The 18,514-nt window shown below is 37.9% G+C and overlaps 1 protein-coding gene across 5 annotated transcripts in view; it reads right to left on the reverse strand.

The window, feature by feature from the left end:
* STXBP4 (syntaxin binding protein 4) overlaps nt 1–18,514 on the reverse strand; it is a 232,818-nt gene that overhangs the window by 145,024 nt on the left and 69,280 nt on the right. For all 5 annotated transcript variants that reach the window (XM_070357302.1, XM_070357301.1, XM_070357299.1 and 2 more), the window contains 2 exons: nt 8,208–8,304; nt 6,476–6,567 (listed from right to left, as the gene is read on the reverse strand). In XM_070357302.1, coding sequence (XP_070213403.1) covers nt 6,476–6,567; nt 8,208–8,304 — 189 coding nt within the window. The remainder of the gene's footprint in view (nt 1–6,475; nt 6,568–8,207; nt 8,305–18,514) is intronic.

An 18,514-nucleotide genomic window follows, 5' to 3' on the forward strand; every position in this document is an offset into this window, starting at 1 on the left:
ATGACTTCATAGAATGTCTTCGGGAGTTTTCCTTTATCTTCAGTCTTTTGAAAGAGTTTGAGCAGGATTGGTAAAAGTTCTTTGTATGTCTGGTAGAATTCACCTGTGAAGCCATCTGCTCCTGGACTTTTGTTTGTAGGGAAGCTTTTCTTTTTTTAAATTACATATTCTATTTCCCTTCTAGTGATCAGTCCATTCAAAGCAATCTTGAGAAAAATAATTACAAAGTTGGAGGTTTCACAGTCCAAAACATGAACATACACTACAAAGCTACAGTAATCAAAATAGTTTGGTACTGACACAAAAACAGATACATAGGTCAATGGAACAGAATCAACAGCCCAGAAATAAACCCACACTTACAGAGTCAATTCATCTAAAACATAAGAGGCAAGAACACACAATGGAGAAGAGAGTCTCTTTAATAAGTGGTGCTGGTAAATTGGACAGCTACATGCAAAAGAATGAACTGGACTACTTTCTTACACCATATACAAAATGAAACACAAAGTGAATTTAAGACTTAAAAACTGTAAGACCTGAAACTATAAATCTCCTAGAAGGAAACATTGGCAGTATACTCTTTGACATCAACCTTACCATTTTATTTTTTTTTGTATCTCTCTTCAAGCAAGGGCAACAAAAGCAAAAATAAACAAATGGGAATAAATCAAACTAAAAAGCTTTTGTACATCAAATGAAAACACCAATGAAATGAAAATGCAACGTACTGAATGAGAGATGTTATTTGCAAATGATATATACAATAAGGGGGTTGATATTAAAAATACAAAAAGAACTCATACAACACATTATCAAAGAACAAAAACCTCAATTAAAAATGGGCAGGGGATGTGAACAGACATTTTCCAAAGAAGATATACTGACAGCTATCAGGAACTTGAAAGGTGCTAAACATTACTAATCATCAAGGAAATGTAAATTAAAACCACACTGAGATAACCGCCTCACACATATCATATGCTATGCTATGGTAAGTCACTTCAGTCGTGTCCGACTCTGTGTGACCCCAGAGATGGCAGCACACCAGGCTCCCCCGTCCCTGGGATTCTCCAGGCAAGAACACTGGAGTGGGTTGCCATTTCCTTCTCCAATGCATGAAACTGAGAAGAGAAAGTGAAGTCGCTCAGTCGTGTCCGACTCTTAGCCACCCCATGGACTGCAGCCCACCAGGCTCCTCCATCCATGGGATTTTCCAGGCAAATGTACTGGAGTGGGGTGCCATTGCCTTCTCCGCAAATATCATAAGCTTATTATTAAAAAGACAATAAACAACAAGTGTTGGTAAGGATGTAAAGGAAAACTCTCACACTGTCAGTGGGATTGTAAACTGTTGCAACCACTTTGGAAATCAGTATGGAGCTTCCTCAAAAAACTGAAAAGAGGACTTCCCTAGTGGTCCAATGGTTGGGAGTCTGCCTGCCAATTCAGGGGACACAGGTTCAATCCCCAGTACAGGAAGATTCTTTATGCCACAGGGCAACTAAGCCCATGCACTGTAACCACTGAGCCTGAGCTCCAGCGCGCAGGTGCACAGCTACGGAAGCTTGCGTGCTCTGGAGCCTGGGCGCCACAACTACTGAACCGCACGCGCTACGACTACGGAAGCCTGGGTGCTCCAGCATTGGGATCTGCAACAGGAGAAGCCGCCACAGTGAGAAGCTTGGCACTGCAACCAGAGCAGGCCCCGCTCACCACAGTTAGAGAAAGCCTGCACACAGCAACAAAGATCCAGCACAGCCAAAATAAATAAATAATGTTTAAACACTGAAAAGAGAACTACCATACAACCCAGTAATTCTGCTTCTGGGTATTTATCTGAAGAAAAATAAAACACTACTTGAAAAAGATATATGTACACCTATTATGTCACAGTACTATTTACAAAAGCCAAGATATGGAAACAATCTAAGCGTCTGTCAATGGATGAACAAATAAAGACGTGGTACATACATATAAACACACACACATGCATATATATAATGTTTTATATATACATTATTACTCAGTCATGAAAAGAAGGAATCTTGCTATTTGTGGCAACATGGATGAACATGAAGGGTATTACACTAAGTGAAATAACTCAGAAAAAACCAAATACCATATGACCTCATTTACATGTCGAACCTAAAAAACAAAAGGAACAAAATAAAACAGAAACTGACTATACATACAGAAAGCAAACAGGTGGGTGCCAGAGGGGAGACAGGTGGGGATGGATGTGAAATAGGTGAAGGGCATTAAGACATACAAAGTTCCAAATATATTAAATGAATAAGTCACAGGGACGTAATGTATACATAGAGAATACGGTTAATAACATTGTAACAACATTTACTGTGATGGGTAGTAACTGGTTTTATTGTTGCTATCATTTCATAATGTATAAAACTCATTCTCTATATTATACACCTGAAACTAATATAATAATACAGTTTAATTATAACTTTAAAAACTATGTTTATAATAGTTGAAAACCAAACCAAACAACCAACCACTACACAGTTAGACTAAGGTAGCTTTAAAGCAAGAAACATTCTAAAGATGAAGAGATTCAACAACCTGTCAGAATACAATTCTAAAATAAAAATAATAATAAAGGCTCATGATATGCAAAGCAAAAATTAGCAGAGCCAAATGGAGGAAATTTTAAAACATCTCTCTCTCAGTAACAGACAATACAATAAAAGGCAACAACAAAAACAACAATAAGTAATGAAAGAGAAAATTTTAAAAGAAAATAGAAAATTTGAACCACATGATTTGAACTTTGACCTGACACACAGAAAGCACTGCACCCAACAACTGTAAAACATACGTGCTTTTCACACAACAGAAAACATTCCATAAAATATATACTGGGTACATGGTCAAAGGATTAACACCACATAGAATGTCTGAATTAAATATGTCTCTGAATGTGTCTCTGAATATGGCCCTCTAAATTAAACTAGAAACCAGTAACCAAAAGGGAACTATAGTATATCACTAGAAAATGTTTAAAACAGTTTAAAATAAGAGTCAAAGACATATCCACAACAGAAAAATTATATACTGTTGAGTGATTATTAAAATATTACCTATAAAAACTTATGGATATGGGATTTTCCTGTTGGCCCAGTGGTTAAGAATCTGTCTGCCAATGCAGGAGACGTGGGTTCAAGCCCTGGTCTAGGAAGATCCTACATGCCATGGGGCAAGTAAGCCCGTGTGCCACAACTACTGAGCCAACAGCCGCAACTACTGAGCCCTTCTGCTGCAGCCCCTGAAGCCAATACACCTAGAGGCGGCGCTCTGCAGTGAGAAGCCCACCCACCCCAACAAAGAGTAGTCCTGCTCACTGCAACTAGGGAAAGCCCATGCTCAGCCCCAAAGGCCCACCACAGTCAAACATTTAAAGATTAAAAAAAAAAAACACCTGTGAGTGTGAGTACTGTGTAAAAATTGTGTTGGGAGTTCCCTGGTGGTCTAGTGGTTAGTATTCATTGCTTTCACTGCAGAGGCCTGGGTTTGATTTCTAATTTGGGAACTGAGATCCCATAAGCTGTGTGATGGAACCAAAAAAAAAAAACTTGTGCAGTACACCTACAAAATAAAAAGCAGTATCATCAAAAGTAAGGATTAAAAATCTGAAAAAAATCCATGTTAATGTTTAATAAATTTTAATATCTTGATGAAAGGAAATCTTTTCTAGGAAAATGTACATCAACAACATTACCCAAGAAAAGAACAAACATTTGAATAAACCCACTTTAGAAGACATTCTATAGGAAACATCCCCTCTCCTGAAAGATCTAGGCCCCAATCACTTGGCATATGAAACATTTTCAAGCCTTTAAGGAACAGGTAAAGTTTCTATTATTTAAATTTCTTCAGAGGAACTGTGACCCATGGACAGCTGACCCATGAGCAATGTGAGGGGTTAGGGACAATGATCCTTCACATAGTGGAAAATCTGAGTATGACTCTACAGTAGGCCCTCCACATCTGTGGTTTTGCACCCAGTGATTTAACCAACCTTGGATTATGTAGTACTATAGTATACAATACTGAAAAAAACCTGTGATTCAGTGGACCTGTACAGTACAAACCTATGTAGTTCAATGGCCAACTGTAAAACCTGCTCATTAAGTAAGATAATGCTAGCTTCTTTTCAAAAATTAAAAATGTTCAATGGCTCAAATATCACGGAAATAGGTTCTTGCTCAGTTTTGTAGCTCTTATTCAACATTACTCAGAAAAAGTAAAAAATTGTGACAGAGACAAAAATAATTAACTTCAAATGTCTACCTAGAAGGCTCAAGATAAATAACTGAAAAATAACTGGAATGAGGGAGTTCAATAAAGTGGCATCACACAAAATAGCCATTCAAAAATCAATTTTTCCATCGCCTTCTCCATATTAATCAATTAGAAAGTATAATGGTAAAAAAAAGTCCCAGTTTCAATAGCATCAAAAACTATAGTGTACCTATTCGACTTAGCAAGAAATATTCAAGACCACTATGAACCAAGTTATAATTTCCTCTTTTCAAAACATCAACAAAGATCTAAATGAATGGAGAAATAAACCATTTTGCTTCGTTCAAACCATCCTCTAGATTCAATAAAATTCCAATTAAAAACAGAAAGTCCCAACTGAATTTTCATTACCATAGCACAATGATTCTAAAGATCATGTAGTTAGATAAAAATCAAGAAGCTAGCAAAAGAAGGAAAGACTTGACCTAACAGATAACAATCAACCTAGATCTATTAAGCTAGAGTAATTAAGATAATACTGTACTGGCAGAAAGAAATAAATCAACGGAACAGAGTGGTTTGTCTAGAAATATCTGGGTATTCATATGAAATTTAGGAGATATTAAAATTTGTATTTTAAATTAGTTGCAAAAGTGGAAAAGGATAGTTATTGAATAAATGATGATGGAATAAGGGCAAGTGGTTATTCATTTGAGGCCCAACCTCATGCATAAGCAAAAATTATTTATAAAGAGTATGCTATATATATATATATTTATATATATATACACTATAAAATGAAAAGATCTTCCTTAATAATATACCAAAATAAAATATCCATAAAGAGAAGACTGAAAGATTTGACAATAAAAATATCAAAGTTTTATAGAACAAATGACTTATGAAGTTAACAGACTTCACAACTTCTTTTTAGATAAAGCACAAAAAGAGCAAAAGAGATCTATGTTGTTAGAGGGCCAAAGAGTAGGGTTTGTTATCTTGACTTGGGGTGGGGAGGGTTAGCACTAGAAAACTAGAAAGGAACACGGGGGTGGAGACATCAGGGTTCCAGCAGTTTCTTTAACACTGTGTTTCTTGATGTGGCTGCTGAGTACACAAGGGTGGTTCAGACAGTAATATTTTAGAGTTAACACTTAAGATATAAGTACTTTTCTGTAGTAAACTTAAAGATGGGAGTATCATAATGGAATAGTGAGAAAGGAGGATAAAGGAGATCAAGACAAAATTTCACTTTTGATTTTAAATTATCTGTATTTCATATATTTGTATATTGTCACCTGCTTATTTAACTTATATGCAGAGTACATCATGCTGGGCTGGAAGAAGCACAAGCTGGAATTAAGATTGCTGGGAGAAATATCAGTAAGCTCAGATATGCAGATAACACCACCCTTATGGCAGAAAGTGAAGAGGAACTAAAAAGCCTCTTGAAGGTGAAAGAGGAGAGTGAAAAAGTTGGCTTAAAGCTCAACATTCAGAAAACGAAGATCATGGCATCTGGTCCCGTCATTTCATGGGAAATAGATGGGGAAACAGTGGAAACAGTGGCAGACTTTATTTTTCTGGGCTCCAAAATCACTGCAGATGGTGACTGCAGCCATGAAATTAAAAGACGCTTACTCCTTGGAAGGAAAGTTATGACCAACCTAGATAGCATATTCAAAAGCAGAGACATTACTTTGCCAACAAAGGTCCGTCTAGTCAAGGCTATGGTTTTTCCTGTGGTCATGTATGGATGTGAGAGTTGGACTGTGAAGAAGGCTGAGCACCGAAGAATTGATGCTTTTGAACTGTGGTATTGGAGAAGACTCTTGAGAGTCCCTTGGACTGCAAAGAGACCCAACCAGTCCATTCTGAAGGAGATCAGCCCTGGGATTTCTTTGGAAGGAATGATGCTAAAACTGAAACTCCAGTACTTTGGCCTCCTCATGGGAAGAGTTGACTCACTGGAAAAGACTCTGATGCTGGGAGGGATTGGGGGCAGGAGGAAAAGGGGACGACAGAGGATGAGATGGCTGGATGGCATCACTGACTTGATGGAAGTGAGTCTCAGTGAACTCCGGGAGTTAGTGATGGACAGGGAGGCCTGGTGTGCTGCGATTCAGGGGGTCACAAAGAGTCGAACACGACTGAGCAACTGATCTGATCTGATCTAAGTGCAATTAAGACAACTCTATAGGGCATACTCTACCTGTGAATTTAATATGCTGGAAATTTCATGTGCACCAACATTGGCTTCATCCAATTGCAAGCAAAACAAGTTTCTGGCAACGTGGACAAAATCTAAAACAGAACACATTTCAGTAAGAATACAGCACTTAACCTTATCTCAGTTAACTTTACCTTTCTCTACATGAAGTTAAAGCTATCGTTACAATAATGGTTAAAATTTAACTTACTTAAATAGGCTTAATAATAACAACAATAGTAGTAGCAGTAATAATAATAATAGCAGTGAATGTTTCTATAACTGCCTCAAATGCTAGGAATGGCACTTTGTAGTTTCATCTCCAGAATTTTCTGAGATAGGCCCTCTAAACCTCTGCATTTTACAATCTAGGGCTAAGATAAGTTAACTTGGCAAGTAAGTAGCAAAGCAAGATTCCATTTAAGATTTGACTGAAAGTCATATGCTCTTGATTGTTATATAACACTGCCTAATGTCTACCTAGCAAACTATAAGTTTCCTGAGACATGGGGTGTGACATGTTCATCTAGTGGTAGTTGCTGGATTGCTTGAGGGCAGGGAAAAGCATACCTAATTGCTCCTTACACAGATTCCTAACAACTCTGTTCTAAATGCCCTGCCTACACCCAGCCTTAAGTACCTGATGCTCTCAATTCCTAAACCTTTCCAGGAATCAGCTTGCTCTCTGGTGTGATTCCTCTATCTTTTCAAACACTTGGGCTTTACATGCCTCTGCTCACTAACTCATTTACTGTTCTCATTTACTTTCTGTCCTTATTCACTGTGGTTGTACATGTATTTCTGTTTCTTGTTCTCATTATTTTGTGATGATTTTCAAAAGGAGAGGGGATCAAATATATCTTTTTTATCACTTCAAAACCCCAAATTTCGTTCTTTAGCAATGCTGATGCTTTTAGAATGATACAATGTTGCATCTACTCTGTAAAAAATAATTAAATTCTTACTGCTGTCAAGGATACAAAAAACAGTTACATTCAAACATACTAGTGGCAGAATAAATATGTGTGTAAAATGTCTCTGAAAAACAATTTATTAATACATGTGAAAAGTCTAAGCCACTTGTGGGAATTTATCCTAAGAGAAAGAAGAAAAAAAGCTATATTAAATATAGAATTATTTATATTATCAGTTAATGAAAAACCATCAAAATTTCCAATAGTGCAAAGTCTATGATATTATTATATCATATTGGTTGAAAACATTTATGGAACAAATTAAAAACAGAACATAACATGATAGAATGATACTTTAAAGCTGAAAGATTCTAAGAAAGTTCTCCTTTCTGCTGACTCAGTTAGGCCAATAATTCTGAGTTTTTAGAATACTGTATAAGGCGTTATGTGCATGCTCAGTCACTTCAGTTGTGTCTGACTCTTTGTGACCCCCATGGACTGTATATAGCTATCCAGGCTTCTCTGTCTATGAGATTCCTTAGGCAAGAATACTGGAGTGGGTTGCCAGGCCCTCCTCCAGGGGATCTTCATGACCCAGGGATCAAACCCACATATCCTGCTTTGCAGGTGGATTATTTACTGCTGAGCCACCAACGAAGTCCCACCGTTTAAGGAACCTGAAATATTAATAGATGTGGTTTTTGTTTTTCTTTATTTACTTCTAAAGAAGAGGCACTCTTAATAAATGTGGGCCACAACAACTCTTTGACCAAGTTTCTGTGATGATGCAACCTAACGTTGCATGATGAACTTAACCTTACCTCCAAAAGACACCGTCCCCTTTGTGTCTACTTGTACTTGTTGTCTCAGGGCTTGGTGTTGTTCTTTTGTGGGCTGAATTCCAAGATAATTTAGAGCCTGGAATGGAAAGGATGTATGTGAAGCAATTTTTCTAATCTCCAAAGAATAAAACTTCATTACACATTATTTTATAACCCAGTGAAAAGAATCAATATCAGGAACAGTGACCATGATCAAAAAAAGTCTGATAACTATTTATGGATTAATTTTCCATAAAAAACTAGCTTCTTGATCTTCCACCACCTCACTTTTTCCCCCAAGGAAAGCTAGCACTTTAACGAGTGTCAAATTTATAAGCATATCCCTAGAACCAAATTCAAACTATTTGTTAGTTTTTAAAAATATGTGACAAGGAAGAAGAAAAATGCAAGGAAATCTTAACAAATCTGACAATGTAGACTTTTGTTTGATATCTTGTACTTGAGACCAAAACTAAGGTTGCCAAGAATTGGGTCAAATACAAAATATTTTAATTTTTGGTTTATGGGCAAGCTTACACAGATAATAAACTAAAAAGCATTCTCTGGAACCCACTTCTCTCTCCTGCCTCTTTTTAGTACCCATAGCTGGTTAAAATTTCAGAGACTGATAGTTGTATTACTATTTCAATGTTCAGTCTCTCCTTGTTCTTTAGTAACAGAACCACAATTTCTAGCTGAAAACATCATCATTTAGCTAAGAGACACTTCCCAGCCTCCTTTTCAGCTTGATGAGGCCATATGACCATGTACTAGTCAAGGAGACGGAAGGCAAACTTGCAGGGAACTTCTAGCAAGTCTTTCAAAAGTAGGGGTAGGTGCTTCTTGTCCCTTGTCCTTCTCCCTTTAGTCTTAATTAAAAGAAAAGGGGAAAAAAAAAAAGAATGAAGGAAGGAAAAGAAAGGGGGTAAGAAAGAAAAGATTGCTGGAATTTAAGTAGTTATCTTGGTTCATGAGCTACCTCAATAAAGATGGTGGAGCAGAAAGATAGAAAGGAACCTCCATGCCAGCCCTGGATTATCTTCTTTCAGGTTTCTTTTTGGTTTAAGATAAACAAAACTCTAATGGAAATCACTGTTGGTTTATATTAAAAGGTTATATATAGCAAAATATAACTGTAAACTGGTGCATAAAATCTAAAAAATGACCTATTATTAGATTCTGGCAAGAACATCAAAACTAAAATGAAGGTAAAAGTTAATACTAGTAATTGCTCTTTATATATTGCTTCCTCCTTTGAAATCTGCTTAGTCATCCATCACTTCATTTACCAAGTATTTATTTAGTGTTTACTATTTGTTATGCACTTTGGGCTCCAAAATCACTGCAGATGGTGACTGCAGCCATGAAATTAAAAGACGTTTAATCCTTAGAAGAAAAGTTATGACCAACCTAGATAGCATATTGAAAAGCAGAGACAGTACTTTGCCAACAAAGGTCCATCTAATCAAGGCTACGGTTTTCCTGTGGTCATGTATGGATGCGAGAGTTGGACTGTGAAGAAAGCTGAGTACCAAAGAATTGATGCATTTGAACTGTGATGTTGGAGAAGACTCTTGAGAGTCCCTTGGACTGCAAGGAGATCCAACCAGTCCATTCTAAAGGAGATCAGCCCTAGGATTTCTTTGGAAGGAATGATGCTGAAGCTGAAACTCCAGTACTTTGGCCACCTCATGCAAAGAGTTGACTCATTTGGAAAGACTCTGATGCTGGGAAGGATCGGGGGCAGGAGGAGAAGGGGACGACAGAGGATGAGATGGCTGGATGGCATCACCAACTCGATGGATGTGAGTTTGAGTGAACCTCGGGAGTTGGTGATGGACAGGGAGGCCTGGTGTGCTGCGATTCATGGGGTCACAAAGAGTCAGACACGACTGAGCGACTGAACTGAACTGAACTCAACTGAAACTATGCAAAGGCACATACCAACAAGATACAGCTACTACCTACCATCATCTCTATGGTGAAAAGAACATATAAATAAATGTAATAAGTGTACTATGCAATTTAATAAAGTGGGTACAGGGTATGTGTGCTTATTTGCTCAGTCATGTCTGACTCTGAGAACCCATGGACTGCAGCCAGCCAGACTCCCACAGCAAATAAACTGGTCAACGTATAGATGGCTAGGTGTAGCAAGAAAAGGACACAAGAGGCAGGGAAAACATCAAGAGATTTCTTCAAAAGTGATTCTAGAGCTTAAGTCAGCATCATCTGCCTGCCCTGTCTACACAGTCATAGTCTTGCATAGAAGATAATGATTCTTAACTTTTGATAGTCTTTTCCTTTAATCATAAAAAATATTCCAAATACAGCAAAAAGGAAAAAAAAAAGTAAAGACAATGATACAAAGAACACCTATTTACCTGCTGTCAAATAGACACTCATTGATATCTGCCGATTTAAGAAATAAACATCACACACCTGGCTGAAAGCTTTCTCCATCGTTTCTCAGCAGGAACCACTACCCTAAAGCTAAGGTATCCTTCCTGTTCAGGATTTGAGGCCACTACATTTATTCCCTAATAACACGCACTCTGGTATATTTATGATTTCACACAGTATAAGACAAAGGATAGCCTTATAAACTATTTTTATCTTTTACCTCAGTGTTATAGTTTAATATTGAACATACTGACAAAAATTGGAGTGTGATAACAGCAAATGTTATTAAGAAGGTAGAAGAATAGAAGTGCTTATATACTAGTATTGTGCAAAAATTGGTACAACCAGTTTGGAGAACAATTTTACAGTATCTAAGAAAGTTGACAGTACATGTATCCTATGATGAGGAGACATGTAAAATGTAATTATAAAAAACAGACTGGATTAATTCTAAAAAGTCCATGAATCAGAGAATGGATAATAATAATACATTAATCCAGTTGAACACCATTTAAATTTTTAAAAAGTGAACTATTTGTTGTTATCACACTTTTGTCAGTATGTTGATTATGGAATAGTATGTTGTTTGTTCATTTGTATTCTAACTATTGATACAAGTAAGATTTCTTTATATATTTACTAGCAATGTTTTTGACATTACTTATTTAGAAGAATATTTAAAATTTTCATATATAACAATTTAGGAAGTATTTTCTCTCTTTTTTTTTTAATGAGTCCTAATTTGGTTGCATTCTCCGAATTGTAAAAACCCAAAATGTCCTGAGACATTGCCAAATGTCCCCTGAGGCAAAACACCTGCATCCCTGACCTTAAGAACCACTGCGCCAGAGACAAACACTGTTTGTCAACTGGTTATCAGTTTTCCTGACTTCTGTGAATATCGGAAAAGGCAATGGCACCCCACTCCAGTACTCTTGCCTGGAAAATCCTATGGACGGAGGAACCTGGTAGGCTGCAGTCCATGGGGTCGCTGGGGGTCCAACATGACTGAGCGACTTCACTTCACTTTTCACTTTCATGCATTGGAGAAAGAAATGGCAACCCATTCCAGTGTTTTTGCCTGGAGAATCCCAGGGATGGGGGAGCCTGGTGGGCTGCTGTCTATAGGGTCGCAGAGTCGGACACGACTGAAGCGACGTAGCAGCAGCAGCAGCTTCTATGAATATAGAATCTATATATTTAGAAAAATAAATAATGTATCTTTTTGCCAAAATTAAACTACATACAGTGCTTTCTATTCTGTCTTCGTGTCCAACTCTTCGCGACCTCATAGACTATAGCCTGCCAGGCCTCCCAGACCTCATCATCTCCTGAACTTTACCCAAGTTCATGTCCATTGCATCAGTGATGCCATCCAGCCATCTCATCCTCTGATGCCCTCTTCTCCTTCTGCCCTCAGTTTTTCCCAGTGTCAGGGACTTTTCCAATGTGTCGGTTGTTCGCATTAGATGACCAAAATACTGGAGTTTCAGCTTCAGCATTAGTCCCCCCAACAAGTATTCAGGGTTGATTTCCCTTAAAATTGACTGGTTTGATCTCCTTGCTGTCCAATGGGCTTTCAGGAGTCCTCTCCAGCACCACAGTTCAAAGGCATCAGTTCTTTGGTGTTCTGTCTTCTTTATGGTCCAGCTCTCACAACCGTATGTGACCACTGGGAAGACCACTGCCTTGATGATATGGACCTATGTCGGATGAGTAATGTTTTACTTTTCAACATCCTGTCTAGGTTTGTCATAGGTTTCCTGCTAAGAAGCAACGTCTTCTGATTTCATGGCCACAGTCACCATCTGCAGTGATTTTACAACCCAAGAGGAAATCTGTCACTGCTTCCACCTTTTCCCCTTCTATTTGCCATGAAGGAATGGGGCTGGATGCCATGATCAGTTTTTTTTTGTTTTTTTTTAATGTTTAGTCTTAAGCCTTAAGCTGGCTCTTTCACTCTCTTCCTTCACCCTCATCAAGAGGTTCCTTAGCTCCTCTTTGCTTTCTGCCATTAGAGAGGTTATCATCTGCATATCTGAGGTTTATTTTTCTCCTGCCTATCTTGATTCCAGCTTGTAACTCATGCAGCCTGGCATTTCTCATGATGTGCTCAGGTATAGGTTAAATAAACAGGATGACAGCAGACAACCCTGTTGTACTCCTTTCTCAATCTTGAACCATTAAGTCTGGTATTCCCATCTCTTTAAGAGCTTTCCACAGTTTATGATCCACACAGTCAAAGGCTTTAGCATAGTCAATGAAACAGAGGTAAGATGTTTTTCTGGAATTCCCTTGCTTTCTCTATTATCCGGTGAATGTTGGCAATCTGATTTCTGGTTCCTCTGTCTTTTTTAAACCCAGCTTGGACACCTGGAAGCTCTTGGCTCACAAAATGCTGAAGCCTAGCACACAAGATTTTAAGCATGACCTTACTAGCATGGAAGACGAGTGCAACTGTCTAATGGTTAGCACGTTCTTTAGTACTACCCTTCTTGGAAACTGGGATAAGGACTGACCTTTTCCAGTCCTGTGGCCACTGCTGCGTCTTCCAGATTTGCTGACATATTGAGTGCAACACCTTGATGACATCATCCTTTAAGGTTCTGAATTGTTCGACTGGAATTCCATCGCATCCACTAGCTTTATTAACAGCAGTGCTTCCAAAGGCCCACTTGACTTTGCTCTCCATAATCTCTGGCTCTGGGTGACTGACCACACGATTGAAGCAATCTGGTTCATTAAGCTCTTTTCTGTACAGTTCTTCCACGTATTCTTACCATCTCTTCTTGATCTCTTCAGTGTCTACTAGGTCTCTACCATTTCTGTCCTTTATTGTGCCCATCTTTGCACAAAATGTTGCCTCGATATTTCTAATTTTCCTGAAGAGATCTGCAGTCTTTCCCCTTATTTACTTTTTCTAGTTTCATGTACTGTTCATTTAATAAGGCCTTCTTGGCTCTCCGTGCTATTCTTTGGAACTCTTCATTTAGTTGGATATGCTTTTCCCTTTCTCCCTTTTCACTTTTTGTCTTTCTTCAGCTATTTGTAAAGCCTCCTCAGATAACTGCTTTGCCTTCTTGCTTTTCTTTTCCTTTGAGATGGTTTTGATCGCTGCCTCCTATAAAATATTACCTATCTCTGTTCATACTTCAAAATTATTAAAATACTAGATAGAAAATAACAAATCATGTTGTTTTCACACCTTATTCAAGATTCCATGTTGAATCCAGTCACTGAGCAGCTCTAGCTGCATGCAACAAATTCTGACAAATTCTCTTCTCATTTTTACTCTGTTACAAATGTTTTCTAATTTTCCTTGTTATGGCTTCTTAGATACACCCATCATTTAAAAATGGACATTTAATTTCCAAATACATGAGATTTTTAAAGTACCTTGATATTAATTTCTCATTACATGCTTTCTTCTCCACAATCATCCTCTGTGTTTCTTCAGCTTTTCAACTTTATTGAGACTTTCAATGGCTAAGTCAAAGATCTCTCCTGGTAAATGTCATATTGCACTTAAAAATATGTGGGTTATTTTCAAATACCTTTTGATGTTGATTTCTAACATAATTCAGACTCTGTATGATTTCAATAGATTTAGACCATGACATTTTTGCACCTTGTTTTATATTCCTGGGTATGTTAAAGTGTCTCCTGGTTTACAGTCTATACGAATTTGAATAGAATTCATATCCTGCCATTGTGTGAAAATACAATAAATCTTAATTATGTTGAATTGGTTCATAGTGCTTTACAGGTCTACTATATCATTCTACTTTTCTGTCTATTCATTCTATTAATTTTTGAGAGTTTGATATTGAAACTTCAACTATTAATAAAAATTTCAGTTTATGTACTTAAAAGTAATTGTAGTATATATTGGAATAATATGTAACTTTGTTCTGCATTTTCCAATTCTCCTGTAAATGTGTTATCATACTTTTACTATTTAAATAACAAAAAATAAAGAAAAAGAAAAAATAAATTAGAAACTCAATGGTTATGTGAGGTTAGGAGGTGACTGCAAAGAAAGTGAATTAGAGAAACAATGCCTCACTAAAGTCAAATAGTGGGTAATTATAAGCATGTAAGCTTGGAAGAAAAGTTATGACCAACCTAGATAGCATACTGAAAAGCAGAGACATTACTTTGTCAACAAAGGTCCATCTAGTCAAGGCTATGGTTTTTCCAGTGGTCACGTATGGAGGCAAGAGTTGGACTGTGAAGAAAGCTAAGCGCCGAAGAATTGATGCTTTTGAACTGTGGTGTTGAAGACTCTTGAGAGTCCCTTCGACTGCCAGGAGATCCAACCAGTCCATCCTAAAGGAGATCAGCCCTGGGTGTTCTTTGGAAGGAATGATGCTGAAGCTGAAACTCCAGTACTTTGGCCACCTCATGCAAAGAACTGACTCATTGGAAAAGACTCTGATGCTGGGAGGGATTGGGGGCAGGAGGAGAAGGGGACGACAGAGGATGAGATGGCTGGATGGCATCACTGACTCAATAGACGTGAGTTTGAGTGAACTCCGGGAGATGGTGATGGACAGGGAGGCCTGGCGTGCTGCGATTCATGGGGTTGCAAAGAGTTGGACATGACTGAGCGACTGAACTGAACTGAACTGAAGCTGGGAAGAGGCTAATCAGAGTTAAAGTGTTAAGTATATAAGTACCTTGTATGTCCGAAAGAAAGGTAAAGATTCTGATTAACTTAAGACTAAGTTCAAGATGAATGTTAACATTTTAAAGTAACCAATAAGATTACCAAGAAAAGACTTAATTTCTAAACATGATGGAGAAGAATAAAAATAAAATGCAAAAACAAATGACCAAAAAATCAAACATAATCAAACCAAAAAAAATACAGTAAAGATGGGGGGAGGGGGAAGGGATTTTAAAAAGGAACAAAGAAAAATTTAAAATTAAGACAGGATAAAGAAGTAAAACTGCATTATAATAAGATTAACTGTAAAGTATATGGAACAATGGAAACACTTCCATAAGACTGGTAGGAATGAAAATTTGTACAGTTACTTTAAGAAAAAAAATACACCAATCGAACAATTAGTTTCTGAGCATATACTATGAGTCAAATGCTTTTCTAGGAGATGAGGAAACAGAAGGAAAATTTTAACAGTAACTTAAGCAATGCTGAAAGTAAACACTTTGATCTTGTTAATATTTTAGCAATCAACTTGTGAAAAGCATATAAATGATACTCAACATTTGGAATAGCATTACCTATTGAGGAAAGAGGTATATATGATCAAGAAGAAAGGCACAGGCAATGTCAAAGATTCTCATTCTTACCTGGGTGGTGGGTACATGTATATTTGTTTTATTATTCTTTAAACTTTAGACATAAAATTCAATCATTCTTGCATATAGTTAATATTTTCATATAAAGAAATAAAAACGATTTTATAAAAATAATGCAAATAAAATATCCATCACAGAAGGTACTCAATATACAGTGGTTCTTATTATATTAAGCAATAATAATACTGAAAAATGCAATTAACTACAGTGTAAATTGTTCCTGAGCTAAACAGTAACAGATGAAAGTTTTGCTGAAAGTAAAATTTATTCTGGAAGAACACAGAATGTCAGTGAGGGAGGTAAGCTCATAAATTTACACTGGAAGTAATTTGATGGGAGATGAAGATGGCAGAGTAGGAGGACATGGAGCTCACCTCTTTCCACAAGCACATAAAAAATACATTGACATATGGAACAATTCTCAAGGAAAAATAACTGGAGACTGGTATAAGGACCTTCATACAACTGATACTGAAAGAAAGATAATGGCTAACTGTGCAGGACGGGAAGAGAAGTGATAGGGTTGGGACCTATGCCTGTGGTTGGGAACTTAGAGGAAAAGAGAGATCACATGGACGGACATTCATCCTGGAAGTGAGTGGGCTGAACCACAGACTGGGTGTCCCAGTCCCGGTCTGGGGAGACACAAGCCCCCGTGGGTACTGGGAGAACTGCAAGAATAGACAGAAAGGGTAGAGGAGCCTAGAGTCCACTCAAGAGGAGTGGGCAGGTACTAGCACAGGATGGAGAGAGGTCTGCCCTAGCAGCTGCCGCCTTGCTGTGCTCCTCAGTCCAAGCAGAGAGAACACGCAGTCCCACTCACTCTACGTCACAGCATGTACTGGACCTGGGGCACCCAAGACCTGGGAAAAGACTTGGCTTAGGGATGCAGAGGTGACCTGGGGGTGCAGGGTGTAGCCCAGGTAGGCAGTGGTGGCTTGCTCAAGAAGTGCCCCCAAAACAGCCCACATTTAGGACGGTAGCATGGGGGCAGACTTCCTGCGCCTGCCTCGCTAAGTATACTGGCCTACACTGAGCAAACACCCCAGCTCGGCTCACTCTAAGCCACAGGACAGCACTAGATCTGTGGGGACCACAACCAGGGAAAGGGGCGAACATGGGTTGCATCTGAGCAGGGGTGCTGTTGTCTGCAGAGGCAGACTTAGACCTCTGTAAATATACAGGCCCACTTGCTGCAGGACTCCCCTCCTTTGGGGCAAAGGCCCCAGTGCAAGAAGTAAAAATACATACTAAGGGAAACAGAGCCAGTTCTAGCCTGACCTTCAGGGATTCTGCTTTGGCAACATGGGAGCAAATCCTGACCCTGACAGGGTGGTGACATTCAGTGAGCAGAGAAGTCCCATCTCATACCCTGTGCAGGCTCTAGCTCCTCCATCACCAGCCACACCCCCTACCAAAGTGACAGGAGCCAGCACACCCTGAGGAAAGATGTGATAGGCACCCGTATCAAATCCAGCCCTCCCACTAAAGACACTGGGCACATGCAGTCTGCATAGGGATGCTCTCACATAAGAATACTCCCTCAAGACCACAACAGGTACATCGTTCATCTAAATTAACAAAGACAGAGAAAATTAAAATGAAAAGACAGAGGAACTACTCTCAAATGAAAGAGTAAGAGAAAATCCCTGCAGAAAGTAAATAATGAAACAGAAATAATTTTCCAGATAAAGACTTTAAAACATTGCTAACTGAATTAGGGAAAATAATTTATCTAAACACAGATCATTTGAACAAGGAACTAGAAAATATAAAAAACATACAGTTGAAAACAGATAATTAGTTAAATATCTGAAATTAAAAAAAAAAAAACTCTAGAAGAAATGGATGCAAACTAAATGACACAGAAAAATGCATTTGTGATCTGGAAGATAAAATAATGGAAATCATCCAATCAAAATAGCAGTTAGAAAGGCAAATTTTAAAAAGTAATATATGACATCTTTGGGATAACACTAAGTATGCCAATATTCACATTATAGGGTTTCCTATAATGTGAGAAGAGAAGCGAGAGGAAAAACGGGTATCAAAAGTATATGTGATTAAGTTGTGGCTGTAAGATTTCCCAGACTGAAGGAAGGAAACATTATCTGGGCACAGGCAGCACAGAGGTTCATTAAAAAGATGAACCCAAACATACCTATGGTAAGATATGCCATAATTAAAATGGTAAAAGTTAAAGAGACAGTTCTAAAAGCAGCAAGAAAAAAACAAAGAGTCGTATACAAGGGAATATCCATAAGGCTAACAGTTGATTTTTTTGTAGAAACTTTGCCAGTAAGAAGGGAGTAGCATGTATATTCAAAATGTGGAGACTCTACCCAACCATATTGTCATGTAGAAAAAAAGGAGAGATGATTTCTCAGACAAGCAAAAACTGAATGAATTCAGTAATACCAGATCTACCCTTAAAAAAAAATGCTGAAGGATCTTTTCTAAGATGCCTCTAAGGAAATAAGCATCTGTAGGAAAGGATAAAGCCCATTAGAAAAGACAGATATATAATAGAGATCACAGTTTACTTAAATAAACCAGTATGTGGATTAAAAGATAAAAAA

Source organism: Bos mutus, chromosome 19 (genome assembly GCF_027580195.1).
Source record: "Bos mutus isolate GX-2022 chromosome 19, NWIPB_WYAK_1.1, whole genome shotgun sequence".
Classification (NCBI taxonomy): domain Eukaryota; kingdom Metazoa; phylum Chordata; class Mammalia; order Artiodactyla; family Bovidae; genus Bos; species Bos mutus.